Source organism: Chinchilla lanigera, unplaced genomic scaffold (assembly GCF_000276665.1).
Source record: "Chinchilla lanigera isolate Chin_1 unplaced genomic scaffold, ChiLan1.0 scaffold00011, whole genome shotgun sequence".
NCBI lineage: Eukaryota > Metazoa > Chordata > Mammalia > Rodentia > Chinchillidae > Chinchilla > Chinchilla lanigera.
In genome coordinates this window covers 640,818-665,021 of record NW_004955412.1, presented here as the reverse complement: position 1 = coordinate 665,021, position 24,204 = coordinate 640,818, and the positions used below count along the sequence as shown (strand labels likewise).

At 37.2% G+C, this 24,204-nt stretch overlaps 2 protein-coding genes across 4 annotated transcripts in view; one reads left to right on the top strand and one right to left on the bottom strand.

Moving 5' to 3' along the window:
- The window catches only part of Cep57 (centrosomal protein 57kDa), a 55,120-nt gene that overhangs the window by 28,816 nt on the left and 2,100 nt on the right, over positions 1-24,204 (bottom strand). The gene's annotated exons all lie outside the window — the stretch shown is intronic.
- The window catches only part of Fam76b (family with sequence similarity 76, member B), a gene marked incomplete at its 5' end in the record, with an annotated part of 47,364 nt that continues 23,729 nt past the window's right edge, over positions 570-24,204 (top strand). The window contains 8 exon segments of the mRNA XM_013511049.1: positions 570-634; positions 1,381-1,435; positions 2,437-2,592; positions 4,648-4,847; positions 8,696-8,743; positions 8,935-9,015; positions 9,635-9,770; positions 13,137-13,238. Of these exon segments, the coding sequence (XP_013366503.1) occupies positions 570-634; positions 1,381-1,435; positions 2,437-2,592; positions 4,648-4,847; positions 8,696-8,743; positions 8,935-9,015; positions 9,635-9,770; positions 13,137-13,238 (843 nt within the window).

Genomic DNA, 24,204 nt, shown 5'->3' with positions numbered 1-24,204 from the left:
GAGCGTCCGCGGGGCGCGGGTGGGGCCGCAGCAGGCAGACACCTGTGCCGCAGGGACCCTGGTGCGGATGTTTCCTCTCGGTTTCCTGCGCGGTCTGTCCTCTCCTTCCACCAGGAGGCAGGGGACGGCGTTTGCACTTTCTTGCTAGGAACCCGAAGCCGCAAAGCTGATGGCATCCTTCCCTGCCCAGGAAAGCGAAGCGACTGGTTTGGGAGCGGAATGCTCCGTGATTTGGAGCTCCTCCCATCCCATTAAAGCCAGGATGCCGTCTGTGAGCACCGGTGCAAAATAAGTAGTTCCACGTTTACCCACCCCTTGAAATCAGTGCTGACAGCTTTCTTAGTTTATCTGTAACGTACTTTCTACGTCTAATAAAGACCAAGACAGGTACACCTTCCCCAAGGAATTATCTTGTGCTTGGCCGTTTATATGATATCCAGTTGTTTACACTGGGGACAGGTTTTTCTGGTGTGTGAGACATTTGGCTAGACAGGGTAATAATTTTCTGCGACAAAAGTGAGATTGGGGACTCTGAGATAGTTACTGACGGATGTATTGTCTTATTACAGGAATGTCGGATTGCACATCCTATTGTAAAATGTACTTACTGCAGATCAGAATTTCAACAAGAGAGGTTTGTATAATGAACAGTTTCTGATTGTTAAAAGCAAATCTTATGTGTACGGAATTGAGCGTGATTTCTGGATCTTAAAGTATTGTCTTAATGTTTTAGCCTCTGAAATTTTAAGTCATAAACATAGGTTGTGGGGGAATATTGACCAAAACGAAAGTGGCTGCCGTTTTACAGCTAAACTTCAGTTCACACATGAGGAAGGGAAGCTAAATCCATGAACAGAAAGTGTGCAGCCTTGCTTGCAAAAATGCAAGTATAAATAATTACCGTTCGTCTGTGTGAAAAAGGTAAAATGTAAATGAGCCTGAGGATGGATCTGCTAGTAACTCACAACTTGTTAGCAGACAGTAGTAACTTGTTAACAGTGAAAGAATAGTGGGAACTTTTGGAAGGGTGATTCTGCTTTGAGAGTACAGAAGAAATTAACCTAAGAAAACAAACAGAGAATGGATTCAGGAGGATGAAGCAGGCACTGATACATAAGCCTGTGCTTTAATAATGGCATGTGTGAAGATTTCGGGACTTGTCTCAAGACATAATTTTTTGCTTTGTTAACCAAAGAAATTAAATTTACGTAAAACCTTAAAAAAATCCTTACGTTCACATTTTTAAAAAAGCACTTACTGTGAGTTAGAATAAATTTTAAGTAGTGTGAATCATTGACTTACCCGTTTACTTTTTAACATTGTCCCCATTATCCCAGAAAGCTACAGGAATGTGATCGTATCTGTATAATTTTTTTTCAGCAAAACTAACACAATTTGTAAGAAGTGTGCTCAAAATGTGAAGCAGTTTGGGACAGTGAGTATCTTATGTTTTCATTTCATATTATTACTAGTCAGTGTTTTATACCAAGATGGACCTTATAAAAATATGTAGTACTGTGTTCTTATGTATCTCAGCATAGCAAAATATCTTATGAAATAAAATTTCTGTAGACAAATATGATAGGAAGGTGACAACATTTTAAAAATGCAAGATTGTGTGCATCTTTTGAGTACTGTCTATTGAATTTCAATGTTAAAGAGTCAACTACAGCAAACTGCTTATTGTGGAGAACCCACTTAATCATAAGGTTTGCGTATTCAAACCTTTTACCCTTAGAATTATTTTTATGTGGCAGCACAATTCGGGTATTTTTTGCAAAACTTACGACAGTGTCCTAGTACAAGTGGTCTTACCTTACAGTCATTGCTGGTACATCAGAGTTATTTGTCACTGTTCAGAGTACTGATCTTGAGGGTATCTACTATCCTGAATTTCTCTGGACTATCCAAGAACATCAAGGTATCTCTACTATAGTTTATATTGACTGCTACTTTAAAGTTGAAAACTCAACGATATCAACTGGTATTTTTTGTAGTGTTTATATGGTTAAAAATTATTGTTTGAATAAATGATTTTGTAATTGAGTTAACCAGGATATTAAATTAAAAGCTTATATCGCCAAATTCTGAATACATGAGACTTTTCTCTCAAAGCATGCAGTACCTTTATTTTCATTCTTAGAGCACATTTTATTGTGTAGCTTCTGTGTTACGTTGCATACAATGCAAACGATGCATATATGTCTTGTGATTTTATTTAAATAGAAGAGTAACAGTTTCATGACTCTCAAGTAAATATTATTTGAATCAGTAGAAATACAGATGTCACTGGCTGGGTAACTTACTTGACAGAAAACAAGTTTTTTCCCTGTTAGTTGCCTTATTCCCCAAAGTATCTATAACATTGGATGTATTTTGTGCAGCAAGTTTTTGTTGTTTTCAGATGTCTCAAAAAATTGTGTAACTGTTTTTCAGCCCAAGCCTTGTCAGTACTGTAACATAATTGCGGCGTTCATTGGTACCAAGTGCCAGCGTTGCACAAATTCAGAGAAGAAGTACGGGCCCCCTCAGACCTGTGAACAGTGCAAACAACAGTGTGCTTTTGATCGGAAGGAGGAGGGAAGAAGAAAGGTCTGTTTTATGTATGTTACAGCATCTGGAAGTTCATGCCAGACAGTTGAACATTATACTTGATGCGCTGAGACGTGATCTGTCCTGTGGGTCCCTGAAAACATTATTAGTTTAAAAGATAGGAGTAGTGAATTTTCTCCTTCTTTGCATTAAATATGAACTCCTGTTGATGAGTTGCATTACTGTGTTTTAAAAATTATTCGAGCCAGATATGGTGGTACACACTCACAGCCCCATCTACTTGGGAGGCTGAGGCCAGATTGTTAGAGCCCAGTCGTTGAAGACCAGCGTGGGCAATATAGTGAAACCCTATCGCAAAATGAAAACGAGAAAGGTTATTCTGTGGCTATTCTGCAATGTTTGGTCTCGCTCCCTGGGCTTAGAGGATTTAGTCATTAAGTAAATCTTTTCACCTATGTACCCTTTTGCTGGTCTCTTGAAGTTGGTGATATGCAACAATACCTGAAGACACTTGATCACGTAGAATTCAAAGTTAGTCTTCTGCCTTTCGGTGTGGGCTCATATTTGAAATCAACATTGTCTGTTTTTCTCTACCTACAGTGACTTAATAAGTATGTTTATGCATGTGGCATTCCTCTGCTGATGAGCATTCACACAGGCCTCCTGTTGTCTGTCAGTTTCAGTTGCTTTGGAGGATGACTGTCTCTTTGAGGGGCTCCCCCAGGTCCCCACACAGCAATGTATGTACCTTAGTTGTAAGACATGTCCCTCCAGCGCTTCTTGGGTGAACAACAGAAGACAAAAACCTTAACCTTATTTTTGTAGATTTTGTCTTAATTTGGAAAGAAATCTTTCCTTCCCCCCTTGATTTACATACAATTCTCATTATTTGCCGTGGTTTATGTTCCATAAAGTTTCCAGAAACACTGAGTGAATGCAGAGCTATTGCTCCTGTGGAAATAAACAGTTAGATTCCGGCCTATCTCAGTTGATCAGTGCGTAATTTATTTTGTGTTTTTGTTTAATGACACCTTGTTCTTTATATATATGTATGTATATATGTGTGTGTAGTGACATTATTAATTTTTTTTGCTTATTTTAAAAATTAAAAAAAACCATGGAGCCAAAACAAAATAACACATAAACAACAAAAATGAAACATAACCTCAAGACAAAATGATAGAAATTTAGAAATTTACAATGGTTGCTAAATTGATACTGATTAATTTAATTGAACTCATGACTGTCAGCACTAGTGATGCCTGAACAAAGCTTACCTAACACTTTTTCTGTAAGGCACATCACAGCCTTGAGCTTGGGAATGCTACACACTTCAGCACTGTCTCTTGTGACCGAAAAGCATGTCGGAATCATCAGCAGAAAACGTAAAAGGCTGGAAAACGGTACTAAATGGACCGAAAAGAACAGTTGTTTACAGTATGAGGGCTAAAGCAAGGAAGAGTGTCACCTTGCCTCAGCAGAAATGTGTGCTTTGTGGTGGCACAAGTTTTTCATTGCTCTGTACTTGTGTGTGAATGACCACAAATGTGTTAGAATTTGGGTCACATAAATACTAGCAAATAGGCAGTCTGGAAATAATGAGAATCGATTGTGTATGTTATTTCAGCTTTCCTGTTTCTCTGTAAATTCATAATACTGCTACGGGAAACTTTAGAGGAATTCAGGCTACATTTCTTGAGAGCATATTAGTTATTTGTGCTACTTTTTTTTTTGTACCAAGAATCAAACTCAGCACCTTGTGCTTGCCAGGCAGGTGCTGTGTTGCTGAGCTATCTCCCTGGCCTATTCGTGCTTATTTTCCAAGAATAAGGATAACATTTCTCTTCAAATTAAAAAATGCCTCAAAAGTAATAGAAGTGCATCAGTCAGCTTTACCAATTTCATAATCCTGTGAACAAGCATTTTCCCACGTTTCAGAAAAGTAACTTTACTTCCATTTTGCAAAAATTTTGAATGCATGCATTCACTAATTTTTGCATGCATATATGAAATGTAGCTGGAAGTTGAACACATGATTTTGCTTATGGCCAGCTTACCCATACACTTAATTTAATACAAATATTTTCTTAAAAGGTTGATGGAAAGTTATTATGCTGGCTCTGTACTTTATCATACAAGAGAGTTTTGCAGAAGACAAAAGAACAGAGGAAGAGCCTTGGATCTTCACATTCAAATTCTTCATCATCGTCTCTTACTGAGAAAGACCAGCATCATTCCAAACATCATCACCACCATCACCATCATCACCATCGTCACAGCAGTAGCCATCACAAGTAAGTACTTTGAAATGACACCTTCTAAAATCCCTTCTGGCATTTTAGGGCTTTGTCATTGTTTAGACTGGTGTTTATTTGCAAATATCTGTGTGCTAGTCTAGTTTACATTGTCTGGGGTAAGCTTGAGTATCTTAAGTCTGTCTCCCTACTTTATGAAGTATGTACAACATATCCCTGGATTGTTTAGCTTTTATTATAGTAATCATAGGACATTTATGGAATAAATTTGTAAAATGATTACAAGTAAAGTCAAAATATAACTATCAGTTAGTACTTCAGAGATTTCAGTTACCAAAAGCCCTCATTTTTATGCAGATTTACACCAGTAACTGGAAAGTACTGTGTTCTACACTGTACTCTTTTCCGGAGAGCACATTAGCTTTATCATTTATGATGTAACAGAAGCTTTCTTTTGGTGTGGTGGCACGTGCCTGTAATCCCAGCACTCTGTAGGCTGAGGCAGGAGGATCACTGTGAGTTCAAGACCAGCCTGGGCGACCAGTGAGTTCAAGGCCGGCCTGAACTGTGTAGTGAGACCCTGTCTCAAAAAGAAAGAAGAAGAAGAAGTAGCAGCTTGCTTTTTTATCTCTCTTCCTTCTTCCTCTTTTTTTTCTTGTTTGGCTTTAACCCAGGACTTTGCTCATAGTAAAAGTGAGCAACAGCCCTATATCCGTAGAAGCACTCTTGGTGGTTCTCAGAGTGTAAGAAATATTTTAACTAATGGTACTTCACTGTGTTTTAAAACATAGGTAGGAACTCTGTTCATATACACAAAACGGATACCTGGCATATTTTGGAACACATAATAGTTCTAAATAAGATGGGATTATAAGCACCTGTTAGATTATGAAGATTTTTGTTTGCGTTGTTTACTTTTACCATATTGTAGGGTTTTCTAGGTGCAACGGTGGTAGACTGACTATAAGGCAGTGACTTCTAACCTGGCAATTTAAAGAAATCTTACAGTCTTTTATCAGATTATCCTAGGAATAAAGGAACATAAATCTTTTTTGTTTTTGCTTCTTTTTTAAGGAAAAAAAATGACAAAATAACTACATATTACAGTGGCATATACCAGACCTATGCTTAGCGTTTTTCTGGATTTTTTTGAGACAGGGTCTCACTATTCAATTCAGGCTGGCCTTGATTTCAGGCGGGGCGAAGTTGGCCTTGAACTCACAGTGAGTGATCCTCCTGCCTCAGCCTCCCAAGTGCTGGCATTACAAGTGTGTTCCACAAAACCTGGCTGCCAGACCTACTCTGAAGACTGCCAGATTTGTCTCTTTTTCCTGTCCTTTCATGTGTGCTGTGAAAAAACATAATCAGTATCTTTGTAGGGGTAAAGTTATGTGACAGTAACTTTTTGTTTGGGTTACTGAAACATTAGTAGTTGTCTTTGACTGTCCACCGTGGTCTGTATGAAACAGTATAGTAGGCCAGGAGCGTAGCTCAGTGGCATAGTGCCTGCCTGGAAAGCACAAGGTCCTGAGTTTGATTCCCAGTACCCAGAAAACAAAAAATAGCATAGTGTTTGCATGTGACCTATGGTTGTCTCACACCGTACATCTTTCCATGATGTACAGTGCCTAGTACAGTGTAAGTGTGTTGCTTAAGGAGTGGAGAAAGTCTGTCTCTGCAGTAAGACGTCTGTGGCCCTTGAGGCTGTAGCCGAGCACTTACAGTGAACAGCTTCATGGAGGGAAGATTCATTCTGGCTCGGGGTTTCGAAAGGTCCAGCACATGGCTGTCGGGGTCCATGGCGTGAAGGCGCGCTGGAGGGAGAAGTGTCCTGGCAAGGGTGGCGCTTACTCCTGGCAGCCCGGAGGTAGAAGGAGAAGGAAAGGGGCAGAGGGGAAGGGACCAGGGCCGAGGTACACCCTTCTGGGGGAGGCCGCAGGGACCTTGCTCGTCGGGTTCCCAGTAGCCTGGATCGATCCATTGATGAGGTGCGTGCCCCTGTGATCGGATCACCTCTCTGTGCTTCTCTTCTGAGTGCTGCTATGTTGTAGGTCAAGCATTCAATGGAAGGTTCTTTGAGGGTACTTCATGCTTAAACCGTAACAACCCCTACTGGTACCCTAACTTGGTTTTTCTGTCTTTAGTTGGTTGAATCCTCAGATGCCGAACCTGAGGATATAGATGGCCAACTGTGTTATTTTTATATCTGGTGGCTAATGACCATTTTTGAACAACCAGTTTAGAGGTCAGATTCTGTCTTTTCTTTCTGGAAGACAGGGTCTCGCTATGTGGGTCGGGCCAGGCTGGCCTCGAACTGGAGGCAGTCCTCCTGCCTCAGCCTCCAGAATACTGGGATTACAGGTGTGTGCCACCAAGCCCAGCTGTAGGATTCTTACATTAAGTGGAGTGGATTAGAACAAATACAAGGAGCACACATATCACAGTGGATGGTGATTGGTGGGGAGGGGGTGGTGGTGGCGGCAAGGGGTAGCAAGGTCAGTTTGGGGTCTGGAGCGGTCAGCCTTGGGAAACGAGATGAGAGTTCCACGTGTTTCTGGTGACTCACTGTTCGTGTGCTTTCTGCTCACTGCTCTTACTTCATGTGTAATGAAATTATGAAGGAAAGAAAGAAATTCCTCAGCAGAGCTGCCACTCACTACCACAGTGAAAGTGACGTAGACTGGTGGGGTTGCAGCTGCTCTTTCACCTTCATACTTATTTACAGCTGATTATTGTCTACTTCTCATTTTTCCTTTTAAAAAACTTCTGCAAGGGAGCAGTAAATTTTATACAACTTGTTTAGTGCTCACACCCTTACAAGATACACAGCACACTTTACGGATGAGCTGAATGGTAAGGTGGGGCTGGGGAGAGAGTGAGTGGAGTGCAGGCACAGCCGAAAGGAACGCGGTTTCAGGTTATACCACAGACTGGTTGTTAGCACTGGAGCAAGGTGGAAACAGCTGCTTGGTTATATGCAAATGTAAAATTACTTTTACTGTTCAATTTCACAGCGTTTGCAGCACGATTTCCTCAAAGTATTCACTAAAGTGTTTGAGGTTTTGAGTTAAGGAGTCAGTACTTCGAGAGGATTTGTAGGAAGCTAGAAAAGACTGAGAAGTTAAAATAGTCTTCAACCAGCTTGATACAGTTTTAAGCAACTGAAAAAGGAGTCTTGATTAAGGATTGCAGGAAAAATCTTTATGTTTTAAAAAATACGCCATTTTATTTTTCCATTTTATTTGCAGTACTGGGGATGAAACCCAGGGTCTGCCTAATGCTAGACATACACTCCACTAGATCTCTAGCCCCCAAATCTTTAAAGATATACATTTTCTATATGAAATAGTAAAGGCAGCTAAAATATAGTGAGTCCTAGATTTCATAATTATGGAACTCTGTTGTAGGTTTTATGCTCATCTGCCTCAACCTTTGGTGTGGTATATGCGGTATATTAAATTATGAAGATTTTGTTTAAGGAAAAAAAGTCAGCTCCTATCATTTTACTACCTAAAAAATTTAAGTTGGCTACTAATTTGATTAGAATGTGATTTATTCAGTATATTGACCTAACTGAAAACTTAATTATGCTTATCTCTGAATATGATTTATAAAGTTTTGTTTATAACATAATTTAATTCCCATAGAGAAAAAATTTTATAAAATATAGATGTATTAAGTACATGTTGGTGGCTGGGTGTGGTGGCACACACCTGTAGTCCCAGCACTCGGGAGGCTGAGGCAGGAGAATTGCTACAATTCGAGACCATCCTGGGCCTATACAGTGAGTTCAAGGCCAGTCTGAACTGCGTAGTTGAAACCCTGTCTCAAAAAGAAAAAAGAAGTTTAAGTGCATATTCGTATCAGATGTTGTTCATGTTTTTCAGAATCAGCAACCTAAGTCCAGAGCAGGAACAGGGACTGTGGAAACAGAGGTAAATACATTCAGATTTTCTAGAGTTTTTGAAATGTGTTCTTCAAGTTGTGATAGCCCTCTGACTTCGTTACATAGGCTTTCAAAACATTTCAGTGATACTCAGTAATATTTAGGGGAAGAGAACGTAAACAGTTTGGTGCCTCTGCCTTTTTTACTCTAATTATTCTTATTATTAATGTTTGGTTTCAGCCATAAATCCTCTGCAGCAATTCAGAATGAAACTCCAAAGAAAAAGCCCAAATTGGAATCTAAGCCATCTAATGGAGATAGGTAAAAGTGAATTCCTTAGTGTTTGCAAAAGTTCCACTTTGCCAGTTGTTACTAGACCAGAGCATAGAAACGTGTTATCTTCCACACTGACTTCGAGTCACCTGGAAAAGTTAAGAACACTTTAACCTAATTTTGGCAATAAGAAAGTGGCACTAAACTATGTTGTTCTAGTTGGGAATAACTTTGGGTGTTGCAAAAAGAAAACATAAGAATTAAGAACATTATCTTAATTGTTCTTTGAAGAAACACAGATCTGATTGTAGTATTTTAAAATTGACCTGCTTAGAAAATGTTTTTAGATTTAAAATATGATGAGTATGACTTTGTTTTAGTTCATTAGCCAAAAGTTTGCTGATGTTACTGTACAAATTGGCTGCCTATTGCTTTACACTAGAAGTATTGACCCCCTAAAAGCTAATACTGAATTATATTTCTGCAGGTGTATGTAATGTGTGCCATTAGTAAGGTAATTTGCCAGTTGCATCCATTTCTGTCAGGTACATATTTTTTTGCATTAGCCTTAAGGATGTTTGTGGAATTGTCTAATTTATGCAATTTGAACACCTGCTGATTTCCCTTCCACTTCATTTAACTGTGTTTTACTTTTTTTCTTTTTTAGTAGCTCTATAAATCAGTCAGCAGATAGTGGGGGAACAGACAATTTTGTCCTTATAAGTCAACTGAAAGAAGAAGTGATGTCACTTAAGCGTCTCTTACAGCAAAGAGACCAGACCATTTTAGAAAAAGACAAAAAGGTAAGAGCATGGCTTGTTGAAGCCTGATAAGATTTACATCTTGCCTCTGCTTGATAATTACAGCTTTTCTTTTAAAAATTCGGTAATATTGGTTGTATATGATTTTTAGGAGATAAATTTCAGAAGCCCAAATTAGAATCAAAACCGTCTAAGGAAGAGAACAAAGTATGACCTTTCAGAACTTGGTATTTCCAAGAGTAATAGCTAATAGAGTAGTAATAATTTCTGAACATTAGTTTTCAGTAAGCAGGTAAGTTTTAATTTTTTTTTTTTTTTTTTTTGGTGCTGAGAATTGAACTCATGACCTCGCACTTGCCAGGCAGGCCCTGTGCTGCTGCGCTGTATCCCCAGCCCAAGTGTGTAATTTTTAAAAAGGTCTAATATCTTCATTTGTAAGTGAAATAGAAACGAGATACTGTGTAAATTCTTGTAATTTAAGAGAGTAGTTGAATATAGTCTTTATTATATGTATCACTCCAGATCAAATAACTGACAAGAAATAGTCTTAGAATTTCTTTTTTTTGTTTGTTTTTTTTTTTCTTTTTCTTTTCCTTTTTGAGGCTCTGCAGTTCAGGCTGGCCTTGAGCTCTCTTTGTAGCTCAGGCTGGTCTCAAACTCCGACGATCTTCTTGCCTCAGCCTCCCAAGTGCTGGGATTACAGGCGTGTGCCACCACGCCCGGCTAGTCTTGGAACGCCTTGTGTGGTAGTGGTTAGTAATGAATACCACATAGGTGTTTAGGATCATTTAGTTATTGGGACTTAGTTTCTCAGTTAAAGAAAGAGAAATATCCTGTGTGTTGTCTGTTTAGTGACAGGAATAATGTTAACAAAATTACGACAGATTTAAGGTTTTCTAACGCTGTGAAATCAGGGTGGCGTAGTAGCCAGTAGGTGTGAGCGGGAGACAAGGGCTGTGAAGTCGTGCTCAGGTTCCGTTCGCAGTTCTGGCACTTCTGGGTGAACTTGAACTGAACGCTCTCATTTCTTTAGGCCGTACTTTTCTTATTTTAAAAATAAGAACATCCGTACTACTGTGTGGGGTTATGATGTTCACGTGAGTGTGCACATTGTGCTACAGCTCCTGAAATGTGAGTGCTCACAGGTGCTTTTAATGACGTTTGTGTCGTCTTTGAGGATAGAACCTATTTTTATGCTTGTTTTATGATCCCAGACAATGTAGGTTGATCTGTGTTAAATATCTCATGTAAGTAGGAGAATATTAAAAACATTCCTTTTAAAATTAGGAGTAAGGCATGATTATAAATGCATATGTAAGTCATTTATCTCGTAGCACTAGTATCTGAGCGGGCATTTTTTTTTTGGTCTTTTTGAGACCAGTCTCACTGTGCAGTTCAGGCTGGCTTTGAGCTCACTTTGTAGCCCAGGCTGGTTTGGAACTCGCTACGATCCTCCTCCCTCAGCCTCCCAAGTGCTGGGATTACCGGCGTGTGCCACCGTGACTGGCCTTACATGAGCTGACCTCTTTGTCTGTTGTTCAGCAGCTTTTGTGTTATGGTCTCCCACACTGTTTTTTTGGTTTGTTTGTTTTGGGGGTTGTTTTGGTACCGGAAATTGAACTCAGGACCTTGTGCTTGCCAGGCAGGTGCTTGTTCCACTGAGCTATATCCCTGGTCTCCCACACTTTGATGGTTCGTGGACTTAAATTTTAACACACACGTACCTTGAGTAAATTCAGTGTATAAAAGTTAAGATTGACATGTAAGACAAAAATTGGAGAGTTAATGGGTATCTTTTTGTTTTAGTAATTTTTGATGGATAACATTTTTTTTGGTGCTGGGAATTGAACTCAGGACCTTACACTTGCCAGGCAGGCACTTGTGCCACTGAGCGATCCCAGCCCCTGATAACACTTTTTTAAAATAATGAGTGTTTCAGAAATATATTCTATATAACATTTGAGAGACAGAGCCAGAATATATCTACATTAGTTTTGAGAAAAGTTGAATAAAATGCCAAGTTTTAACAAAAGAGCAGTGAATCAAAAGCCAGGTATCAATAGATGATGTATACTGATTTGTTACTTTTTTCCCCGTGCCTAGTCTGTATTGGTGAAGCAGGTTGAAATTTTCTTCAGTTAGTGTTCCTCTTCAAAAGAAAAACACAAAGCAGCAATGCAGTGTGAAATTAGCAGAGTTACAAGGAAAATACTTGTAAATCTAAAGTTGCTACACTTTTTTAACTTTTTTGTATATATCTCAGACAACCAAGTGGTTTTCCTGAATGTATTTCATAGACAGTTGTTGAGGGGCTTCTGAAGCCAAGCGCTGTTATAGAGCATGCCGGTGCAGAGTCAGATAAGACACATGTCTTCCACAAGGTGATAGTCTGGAAGCAACTCACAGTGTAGTAAGTAGAATAATTATCTTAGGTGATTGGTGGGGATTGGCATTTCAGAACAGGAATTCTTGTATAGAAAATTGAAAGGAGGCATTTAGTTAAAGTTTGAATCTGTCAAAAACAAGGGCTTTTATTTGCATATAAGACACTGATTTAATATTGGTATTATATACCCTTTTGTTTAGTAGGTACTGGGTAATTATGAAGAAAAGTATATAAATATATGTTTTGAAGTCCACATAGTAAATGTTTAAAAATAACCTGAAGTTGCTTCTCCATAGTTCTGATTATGAAATTATATAATAATTTTCAGTTTATACTTACAAAATACTTCATAATTTATGTCATTTGTATTTATAAAAACAAATCATGTAGTCTTTGCTTCCTTAGACCACTGGGATTTTTTCCGTGCATTTGTCTAACGTAGTAATTCCTTTCTGTGCTCATTGTGCATTAGTTTTGTTCTCCATTTTTACCTCAGGTAAAAGTGGCGTTGTGGTGATATTATGTACACAATCCTGGACAGTAGGTTATAAATAAAACAACAAAACTCTTGGATGATGAGAATGTTCCCCTCTATACTTGCCTGATGTGAAACTTTGTCCTTTTATCCTTGAAAGTTTGTTCACCTGAAAACAGTTCACCTGTTTAGTTTGTTTATATTAATATGAACTATATTTTAACTTAAGTACTTCCCAAGTATTATCCTTAAGCTTTTCTTTCAGCATTCCAGTTGTCAAACTATGTCCAAAAACAACAAAAAAGCAACTTAATCAAAAAGTTTTTCCAGTCAAGTAGTATCTTAACACTAAAATTATATTCTAGTAGACAAGACTCATCATTTCAAAAGACAAATTCTAGATAGATTGGAAAACTGCTGTATCCAGTTTTACAATGAATGAGTATATTGTAAAGAATTTTCTCAGTGGTCTGTGTACATGGACAGAAATTACGTATATGTACATACACGTATGTACACATGTATCTCCTTTTTCTTTTAATCTTAGTTAACTGAACTAAAGGCAGACTTCCAGTACCAGGAATCAAATTTAAGAACAAAGATGAACAGTATGGAAAAAGCTCACAAAGAAACTGTGGAACAGCTTCAGGTAATTGATGTTTTTTATGTAAAGTAATAGTCAAGGCTATACTTGGATAATAGCATTCATTGACTTAGGCTGAATTAGTGTCGTTATTTTATGCATATTTGTTGTGTTTTCTGTTTAAATGTTTTTAATCCTGACCCCATTAAAAAGTATTGTTTGAAATCAGTTGAAACGCCATTCAGTACATTAGTCCTGAAAACTTGCCGAAATTTGAGATGAAGTTTTGAGAAGAAGATACCATTGGAATATCTATTTGATCATTCGGTTAACAGGAAAAAATTAAATAACATATTCATGGCACTAAGGTGTAAATGGGGTCTTTGGTACAATTATTTATTCTTTTTATCTCCAGATCATGAAAAAGGAGGTGAATATAGAAAACTAATTCTCAGGAGTCTTGAATGAAGGAAGTGTATGTTGTCTGCAGGGATTTAAATTGAGTGTAGGTAACAGGAAGTGTTACGCCTGCGAAGTGCCAGACAGCTCCTGTATGCCCCCAGCTGGCCATCCATGTCAGTCTCGGAGTGCTGCCAAGTGTAGTAAGCAGGGTTTAAACACCAGAATGAGCTGCATTGAATGCTATCAAAGTAGCATCGTGTCTGGCCTGCAGCGTTGGTGAACATCCAACATGGATACACAGTGTTCTCTTCTTAAAGCTTGTTACTCCCTGCCTGTTACAAATTTAGAAATGAAACCACACTAAATTAATTACATATTCTCCATCTTATAAGTTCTGACATTGTAGCACTGATGTTTGAGGAACATAGTTGTAAGGTCCAGAGGTTGAAGTCTTAATGGATGATGTCAACACCTAGACTTCAGACTTGATGAAAGAGTAGTTTAAAAGAAAGAAGGAAAGCCAGCCCGCCGGCCCTAGCTTTTGTTATTTTGTTTTTTTAAAATACTGCTTTAACACTAAGGGGTATTGACTATTCTCATGTTGTGGTTTTACATCTTTCCAACTAGTTTCAATTGAATAAGACTTAGGTACCTGCTGGTGAGATGAAAGTACAGATCATCTGCTTTTAAACCTGATCTTACTATTAAACAAAATTTTGAAGAACTTCTCATAGAACCTGGGACAGAGTAGGCATTCAAATAACTTGTTAAATGAGTGGTGATTTATGGAAATGCCCATCTGCCATCTGTCCTGAAAGATTTCCTATATATCATGTATTAGGCCTCTTGTATATTAATTTCTGTTTTTCACCCACTAGCGAGTACTACTTCTAGTTTTTTGATACTCGAATTAAGTAACAGTGAATGACTGCCTGGAATATAATCTTCCCCCTGATAATCTCAGAATTAATGGAATGTATCCAGAGCTCTGTGGTAAATCCAGAGTGAGATAACATCCTAACTATGAGCAGTACTTCCGTATGATTCACTAAGGTACTATCCACTGCTCATGAAAGCATGTTTATTTTTAAACTAGTTGCAAGCAGTAGAGAACCGTCTTTGCCTTACGCTGATTAGTGTCGTAAGCCTGCTTCCTCTCTGTGAGAAGCTGGTTTCATATGATACCATAGTAGCTAATATTTATATAGAAGTAGGACGTTTTCAGCATTGTTTCACATATGCGCTACTCAGTTACAATAACTGAGTTATGGGAGGTGCTCATTTTGCAGGTGAACCTGGGGACAGAATTAGTAAGAAATAGAAAAATGCCTTCTGCCCCAGGTTTTCACCTGTTCTGCACTGTTCCCACTACTTGAGGTTATTCAGAGGTTTTTTGTTTTGTTTTGTTTTTAAGGACACCATTCCTTGTTATTTCTAGACATTCCTTCATAACCAAGTGCCGTCTTTGTACCCACTTCCTTTGGCAGCCGGCGTGGAATTCTGTAGTGAGCCAAGTAGACATAATTACTCTCTTACATTTAAGAAGGAAATGTGATAAAGAATTAAACTCTGAACAAAATTTATCTTGCTCTAATAACTCATAAGATATTTTAAACTTTCAAACTTGGTGGTAAGCACCGAACATCACTAAAACAGGTGTATAAAACACCCCATAAAGTCTTAAGAATTCCAAATAAAAATTGCGTTCTTTTAATGTAGGTAAGTAGCTAAAAGGGGAAGCTTAACATTTGTATGCCTACAATGTACCAGTCCTTATTTTAGGTTGCTTTATATATTTGATTAGTTCTTTTGTTTTTAAAGAACTGAAGTTTCTTTACTACACATGAGAAGATAAACTCCAAGTAACATAGTAAGTAAGTGGTAGAACCAGGATTTAAAGGAGGATCTGTGTAATTCAGATATTCTTTCCTTTAGGGTAGCACATAACTTGCTTGTGAGTTTAGATAATTTCATTTACTTTTGCAGGGAGAATAATGAAGAATTTTTAAGATAAAAACTGTTGAAATGTGTATATATTTAAATGTTACATTTTGTAATTAACACATTCCCGCCAGCTTGAACCACCAGTGGTATATCCATAACTTAAACCACTGGTGTACATGTATGACGCGGCTTGTACCACTGGTGGTATAAACAAATCCAATCCCTTTTATTAGACTTTTTACTAATAAAATTTATAAAAAGTCACCCGGTGGAACAGTCATGTATGTTCAGGCAGCCTAGCAGCAGCACATAGGAATTACAGCCTCACTGTGAGTGTGTTAATATTTATTATGCTCAAGTTGAGATAAATTTGGACCTGTATCCATTTAACAACGGATGCACTATTTATCTTAAAAGCTTTTTTACATAACTTAGCAATAAGTAAATATGTTGGTGCTGTGATTAGGGACTAAATACATAAATATGGATTGAAAATTAGCTGCCAGAGCATTAAAAGAAAAAACTGCTTTTAAGACCTAATTTTTGAGATTTTGCAGTTTTTACTTAGAATATAAAAGTAGTTGATTTTTTAAATTTTTTTGACTGAGAAAAGATAATTTAGAGATTCACTTTAGCCATTTATTGTATCAATATAAACATTTAAATATGAGTGTATCTTAGAGATCTGGTGGTGGTCTCTTTGAGGCAGATTTGTAGACATAGTCCTTTTTTATGTTCTTCATGACTTTATGTGTTGAAACTTTAATTCCTTATATTTTCGGAGTTTGGCTAATGGGTTATTATAGTTAGAAGTCCAATATGATACAGCTATCAAGGAAAAATTTTTAGTTACCCCTGTGACCGGTGTATTGAGTAGTAAAACTGAATGATTGCAAGTATGCAACTTGATGTCCTCTGCCAAGGATCTCAATTAACTGGCCCTCTGCGTTACTCAAATTGTGTTCTTTTTGATGATCTTTAAAGTTTGAAGTTGATACTAAATTTGAAATTGAAACTTCATTGTCACCTAAGTTATTTAATGACTATTGCACAGGGCAATACCATATTCATCATGCAACTAAACAAAATGCCTTCATTAAACATTTAAGATAGCACTGGGAATATTTGCAGTTGGAGCTCATCGGTCTTAATTAGGAATAATTGGGGGAAGAGTGAGGAAATGGAAGTACAGTGCTGGAAAATGTTTATATTTCATGAAACTTTTAATGAGGCATACAGATATATAGAGTATTATCTAATCATAGAAAAGCTAAAAATGCGTCTGTACCACCAGTGGTATAAGCTACCTGATGGAACATGGAGAGCAGAAAGTGAAGCACTAAGGTTCAAAGTCTGTCTGGAAAGAATATTGAAAAACCTATGAAGTAAAATGTTGTAAAACATCACCAGAGGATATCTGTTATAACTTCATGGCAGGGCTCAGATTCTAAGCTTTTTTATTACTCATCACATTTTGGCTCAGAAACTTCAAAAGTGTGTCATTGAAATATTTGTGTGTGTGAGGGATCCTTTGTATGTAAGTTCCAGAGTTTGGAGACTATGTAGAGTGCGAGGCCGTAAGGTATGACAGTACTCTTTGAGAGTTTCTAGTTACGTAGCAGTCTTCTACTTACTCCATCCTACTAAACACTAGTGATTGCCATAGCACGTTGGATCAAGGACTGTGTCTTTGTCAGTGATGGATGAGACACTTTATAATGAAGTGCAAATTCAGTTTAGATCATTGGCAAAGTGAAATTTTGAATCTTTGCAAAGAAAAAAAAAACCCCTAGGGTTTATTAAAATTAAAAAATACTGATATAAAACTGCTTAGATCATACTCACACTGTCAAATGACTGACAACTAAAGAAACTAAAAGAAGGTCTAAGAAGGTGGTTCTAATGGATGCTTAAAGAAATTGTGTATCAATAAGAGAGGGCCTTTGGTCGAGTGATGAGTATTTTTGCAAAAATGATTTGTCTTATATTTGTTCTCCAAGAAGGTAAACATCAAATGAAAGACTTTATACAGCTTACTAGAAAATAATCCTCCACTCGATTCATCCTTTGATTTTCATTAATTATAAAATCATTTTATTTAAATAGTTTTCATGTTGTCAGTAAAAGACCAAATATTTTTTCCTGTATTTAAACTTTGAACCTTCTATTAAGTGGATTCACTTTATTACTTTTTTTGTAGCTAACTGTGGACAGTAGATATATTGACATTTACCAAGGAGACTGATTAACCAGTCTACAATCTTCCCTCCACTTGTCTATAACCTGAAAGGGATCAAGCTAAATATACCAGCTCTTTCATTTGATCTGTTAGTTTCTCAGTGACATCTTTTGTTGCATAAATGAACAGCATTAAAGTGTAGCATTCTTCAGGATGACTCAATATGCCAGACCTTTTAAATCTTGAATTTTTGTCTCTCACAGGCTAAAAACAGAGACCTACTCAAACAGGTTGCAGCATTGTCAAAGGGTAAAAAGTTTGACAAAAGTGGAAGCATACTAACATCTCCTTGAAAAAATATTTGTTAAATGTTTCTGCTTACAATGTAAATTTGGGGAAGAATTCTGTGAAGCCCTTAAATTGTGTGTAGTGCAAAAAATGTTTTTGCGCATCAAATGAATTGGTGTTTCCTATTCACTTTTGTAACTGATACACAGCGTTTTTAAGTTGTAAAACATTCAAATAAAACTTCAACTGGTTTGAAGTAACTTTTTAATTATTTGATATCCAGGAACTTTCTGCCAGCAATAGTATTAAACAGTTGTAAAGGAGTGCATGAGTAGTGCTCTTTATAAAATGCAACATGCAATAATAGAATAGGAACGGTTTTCAGCAGGCAAAGCAGCAGGGTTTTGGGGGGTTTTGTTTGTGTAACACTAAGCTAGATTCAGATAAATAGTTTTTAATTAGACGTACAAAAACTTTTAAACAAGGAAAGTGGTTAACACTGGTATTTTGGGATTGTATTTTTACTTTGCATCAACATGAACTCATGAATTTAGGAGAGAACCATGGTGCTTTTATTAAATGAACTCCAGAGTATATGTAAATATGTTTTTAGATGTTACATCGTGATCATGAGTTAGTAGCCTAGCGTTTTCATTATTAGTACAGCAGTTCATGTTTATTGTACAGTATCCTGAGGTAAAATGTGTTTTTGTTTTGTAAAAAAACTACTGTAGATTTTTACTTACAAGTGCCTTTTTGCCACCTAATGTTTTTATTTATAGGAATGCTGATCTTTTGTACAGTTTGTTTTAAAATCATGTTTAATAAATGTTTGTATATAAATGCAAATGTACAGAAGCCTATTTCAAAAAGAAATCAAAGTTGCTAGTGACATTTTTGAGGTTGCATTAAGAACTAACTGATAATACATATAGACTAGATGATTTGGTGGTTAGTTTCTGTGTGATACTGGGAAGCTGTTGATTATTGAATGCATTTAATTATTTTGAAAGTATTCCCTAAAGATTTAATTTTAAATCGTTTCTGATAGAGTAATTTTATTTTTTGTTATATGGCTTCATGTTCATATTTTGTGAGTTACATGGTTTGCTTTATATTTTAATATAAAATTTCTTTAAAATTTATAATGTTTCTACAATGGTCCATATATCTGCTTGCCCTATAATTTGTGGGAATATCTAAGTTAATATTTATGTATATCATACTTACTTTATAAATTTAATGCAAATCTAAAAAAAATTAACTTTTTATAATCTATGCTTAAATTGGAGTCTACTAGAAGATTCAGGCACTATGTATAAGTCAATTGTCTCAAAGTCTTTAAATTTTTCTATATAAAAGATGGTGCGAGATAGGTCATATGAAGTTATTGTCAAATTATATTCTGATCTAGTAGTTTTTAGTCTGCAATGGAATTTGATCTACTTAATTTCAGTTCAGACTTTTAGTTCAGTTTTAAAAGCTCAGGCATTGTTAGATACACTGTATAGGATGAAAAAGTTCTTCCCTTTAGAAATTTATGGACAAAGGTAAATTTGTTTTAAGTGAACTTTTATTAAATTGATCAGTTTTGAATGTTTTTAGACAAGTGTTGATTATTTCATAACAATTTCATAACAAAGTTTGACTTTCTTAAGACCACATGATGATTGTAACAATTCTTATTAACATGATTTATGTTTGAGTTGAGTATCCTTACAGTTCATTGTTCATTATAAAGGGATATTTGTCCAATTTGGAAACATGTAATCTAAGGTCATTTTCAAGTAATAGTAAATGATTGAGTCAATAAGATTTGGAAAAAATTAAACCAGCTATTTTTATGAGGTCTTCATGCATTAATCTTAAATTTAGTATTCTCAACAATGGTAGATAATGCCTTAACATGGATTTTAATGTTTGCAAAATTTGCTAAATTCACAAGATAATTGCCATTATCTTTCTTTAAAATTTGTAATATTTTATATTCTGGTTTCATAGCCATTTATCAATCCACAGTGGTCATTATGGTTCTAAAATAAACTTTCAGACTTACACCTGGTTGGAGATTGCTACAAAAGAAACCTCTCCCTAACCCCAGCTAACATTAAAATTAAAATAAATTTTAAATAATTAAGCTTTGTAATTTCCAAGGCTAAAATCATTAAGGGGCTTCACAATATTTAGTCCTAATTAAAAAGCTGCTTTTTGTTCTACAACCTTATTTATAAATTAAAATTTTTGCAATTGTATAAACTAGTAATTGAGTCCCAGTCTAACCTATAGTGTATCGACATAATGAGCTGATATTCCTTAAATGTGGACCTGTAAGGGGATATTATGGTGTGCTGTATTGTGCTGTTAGCCTGTTTTCCACAGTTAATTAGCATTTAACAGTGAGGGTCATTTTGACTCGTTATTTATGTATTAATAGCCTTGTGAATATTGCAGTCCTTTTTAGATTGTATTGGTCTAATATGCATTCTGAAGTGAACCCGTTAAGCTGTTCACATGTACATACTGTACTTGTACACATCTGACTATTGACATTTTGTACTTTTTTTCTAAATCCAATATTTCACAATAAAAACTTGCCAAAAGCATTGTATTCATTTCCTGTTCTTAGTGTAACTGCCATATTTGTAAAATTAATTCTTTCTAACAGTTTTGGAGGCCAGAATTCCAAAATCAGTATCAGTGGACTAAAGTCACCACGTGGTTGGTTTCTTCTGTAGGTCCTAAAGGAGAATTCATTCCCTTGCCTTTTTCAAATTTCTCAGTTGCAGTCCTTGAGTTCTGTGCGCTCAATGATCCTTCCATCTGCAGAGCCGAGGTGTAACATCTTTACATTGCTCTCTCTCTTCTCTCTTTGGTCTTATAACTTCCCTATGTTCCCTCCGATAAGGACCTTCAGACAGCATTGTGTCCCATCTGAAGTGCTTAACATAGTCACATGTGCAAAATCCCTCCTGTTCACAGGTTCCAGGAATTTTAGACGTGGAGTCTTGGAGAACCACTGTCGAGTATACTGTACACCTCAGCATTTTCCTCATTTCCTACCATAAAGCCATTCTTTTTCCCATGTGTTTTAAGAGCCAGTGCTATAAGAAAAGGCATGAGGTGGAGGAAAACAGTGGCTAAATGAATAATGAGTGGAAGACGTTCTAGGAATTGTGGCATGGACAGGAAGGACTGTTTGGAACCCCATTTTAAATTTTTTTTGGGCAGAGGCACTGTAGATTTTTGAAAAGTAACTTAAGACCAGATAACAAACCAGCAGGAAAGGGTAAATGGTCTACAGATTGATTTTTATTTATGTTCTGTTCTCCAAAACGAATATGTGGTAGTTTGGCTGAAGTGTTAGCAGAATTTTTGCACAAATGATAATAGTTTTCAGGAGGTATGTGTCCAGTCATCAAACATACCTAAGAACTTAAGGATAATCAGAAAAGTGAATTGGGTATGTCAAGGTTACAGTCACAGAGAAATCTCTAGTTTCTTTTTTTGTTGTTTTTGCTACCAAGAATCAAACTCAGGACCTCGTGCTTTCCAGGTAGGTGCTTGTGGTGCTGAGCTATATCCCCGGCCCTGAGATCTCCATTTTCATTAATGCTGTAGCCAGTGAAAAAAATCTCAATTCTTAACCGTCTCTGGCATTCTACATTGTCGGTAGAAATATAGACTGGTTCAGCCAGTATGTAAATGAGTATGGAGATTCCTCAAAAAGCTAAAACTAAATTCCATTTGACCCAGCTGTTCCTCTTCTCTCTGTCTTCTCAAAAGAGTTAAAGACATCATACTCAGTTTGTAGCAGCATGGTTTGTAGTAGCTAAATCTTGGAAGTCCCTTGCATGGCCAGCAGCAGATGAGTGGGTGAAGGGAGAAGACATTTAAGCAGAAGGGAGTACTGATCTGTCATAAAGATGAACTGGAATCATTTGTAGGTAAATGGATGCACGGTGAGACTGTCTTGGTCACTTTTCTCTCGTTGCTGAGACACAATACCCAACGCCCAAAATGAAGGAAGGAAAGGGTTATTTAGCTCACAGTTAATGGAGGTTTCAGTCCACACTCGGCTGGCTCCAAGGCAGATGGCACATGGCGGAGGGCAACAGTTCATGGCAGAAGACAGCGAAAGGGAGGAGTGGCAGAGAAGAGCGGGCCTCCCTCTCTCCCTTACACTGAAGCAGGCTGCCTCCCCTCAAGGGGCATGTAGCACTCACATAATCTCCACACCCTCCTCTTGCACCGGCTCAGGATGTATACAAAGTAAGCACCCTGGCTCCCTGCTGAGTCACATAGTTAACCTTCTAAAGTTCTCAAACTGACGCAGTGAACAACATCCCAGAAGGGTAAGGGCGTGTTCTCACCCCAGGATGCAGAACTGCTGAGTCACTTCGCTGAGCCTCTGGACTCCCCAAGTTGACACAATGGATCAAGCACAAGAAAGACCATGTTATGTGAAATAGGTCAGTCACAAGCTTAAATATTGCATGGTTTTTCTTGTATGAGAAATCCAGATTATAAACAGCAAAATAGAAGGTAACAGGAAGCAGGGGCAGATCTTTCTCATATGGGAAAAATACTGAGATGTGTTAACGTACGTGTACCACCCAAGGGATGTAGATTTACTGCAAGCAAACACACTACAAAAAAACTGATCTGAGAAACAGGAGTAAGAAGAGACTAAATTTTCCTTAAGGAGGTTGACTAAACATCTCTGCAGAAAACCAGATCAGAGAAATGAATAGGAAAAATGTAAATATGTAACTATGAAAATAGTCTTTTAAAATAAAAAATGAAGTTGGGTGGTAGCACATACAAGTAATCCCAGCACATGGGAGACAGGCAGGAGGATTGCCATGAGTTCTGAGGCCAGCCTGGGTAACAGGGAGTTTAAGGCCAGGCTGAAGTACATAACAAGACCTTGTCTCAAAAAAAAAAAAAAAAAACAGAACAAAACAGAAATGAGTTACCATTTCTCACAGACTGAAAAAACAGAATCTGACAGAATGGCTGATGAGATTGTAGGGGAAGGGTCCTCACATGTTGCCAGTGGTCAAGAAAAAACAGTCCCTGTGAAGGTAGGTTTCACTAATGAACTACACATTCATGTATACTTTGAACAGTCCAAATTCTATGGCTATCCCAAATGTACACTTGTACAAATCAAAAGATGTACACAATTATAATAGCAAAAATCAGAAAGCAACAGATTGAGTACTGTGGTGTGTCCATGCAGGGGATACTATGTGGTAAGAATACTCCGTTACTACTGGATAATGTTGAGAGACGCGTGTCAAAGCGTGCTCTATGCTGTTCCTATTTGAGAAGGTTGGCCATATACGTGTTGAATACCGTGTTGGGGCTGGGAGTTTAGCTCAGTGGCACAGCGCCTGCGTGGCAAGTGCAAGGACGTGAGTTCGATTCCCGGTACAAGAAAAAAATCCCCCCCCCCCAAAAAAAACCCATGTTTTGCATCTTTTATTGGAGATAAGTATTGGTCGGTAACTGCTCAAAGTATCCAGAAGAGATATATTCTTAATACAAAGAGCTCTACTTGTTTATGTTGAGACGGAGTCTAATGCTGATTTTATTACCATAGCCAAGGTGACATAGGTGTTGCTATTAATTGGTTTTCCTGAGGTGCCAATATCTGGATAGCCTTGGGATCATTAACAACACACACCAAAGGTGTACTATATCTATCTTAGATTCAGAAAAATTAGGACTTCAAAACTGAGTGAAAGAGGCAAAGGAGGTCACTACTGTCTTGGTTAATGGAACATTCCAGGAGAAAGGGGTAACAGTTATTAACATAAATGCACCAAAAAATGGTACAGTCAACTTCACAAAAGAAGTACTACTGGGCATAAAAGATCAGATAAACACTATTACAGTGGGGAACCTCAGTACTCTGCTAACATAAACAGATCAACTAGACAAATTATTAGAGTTGAATAAAACTTTCAAACAAATGAACTTAATAGGCATATCTACAGTGTTCCATGCAACAATAGAGTGTATTCTTTTCAGCAGCACATGGAGCTTTCTCCAAATAGATCACATACTAGCCAATGAGTCAACCTTAAGTAAATGTAAAAGAACTGAAATTATACCATGCACATGATCAGACCATAGCACAAGGAAGTTAGAAATAAAAGGCAACGTTATGCAAATGCATGGAAATTAAACAATACATTCCTAACAAGATGTCAA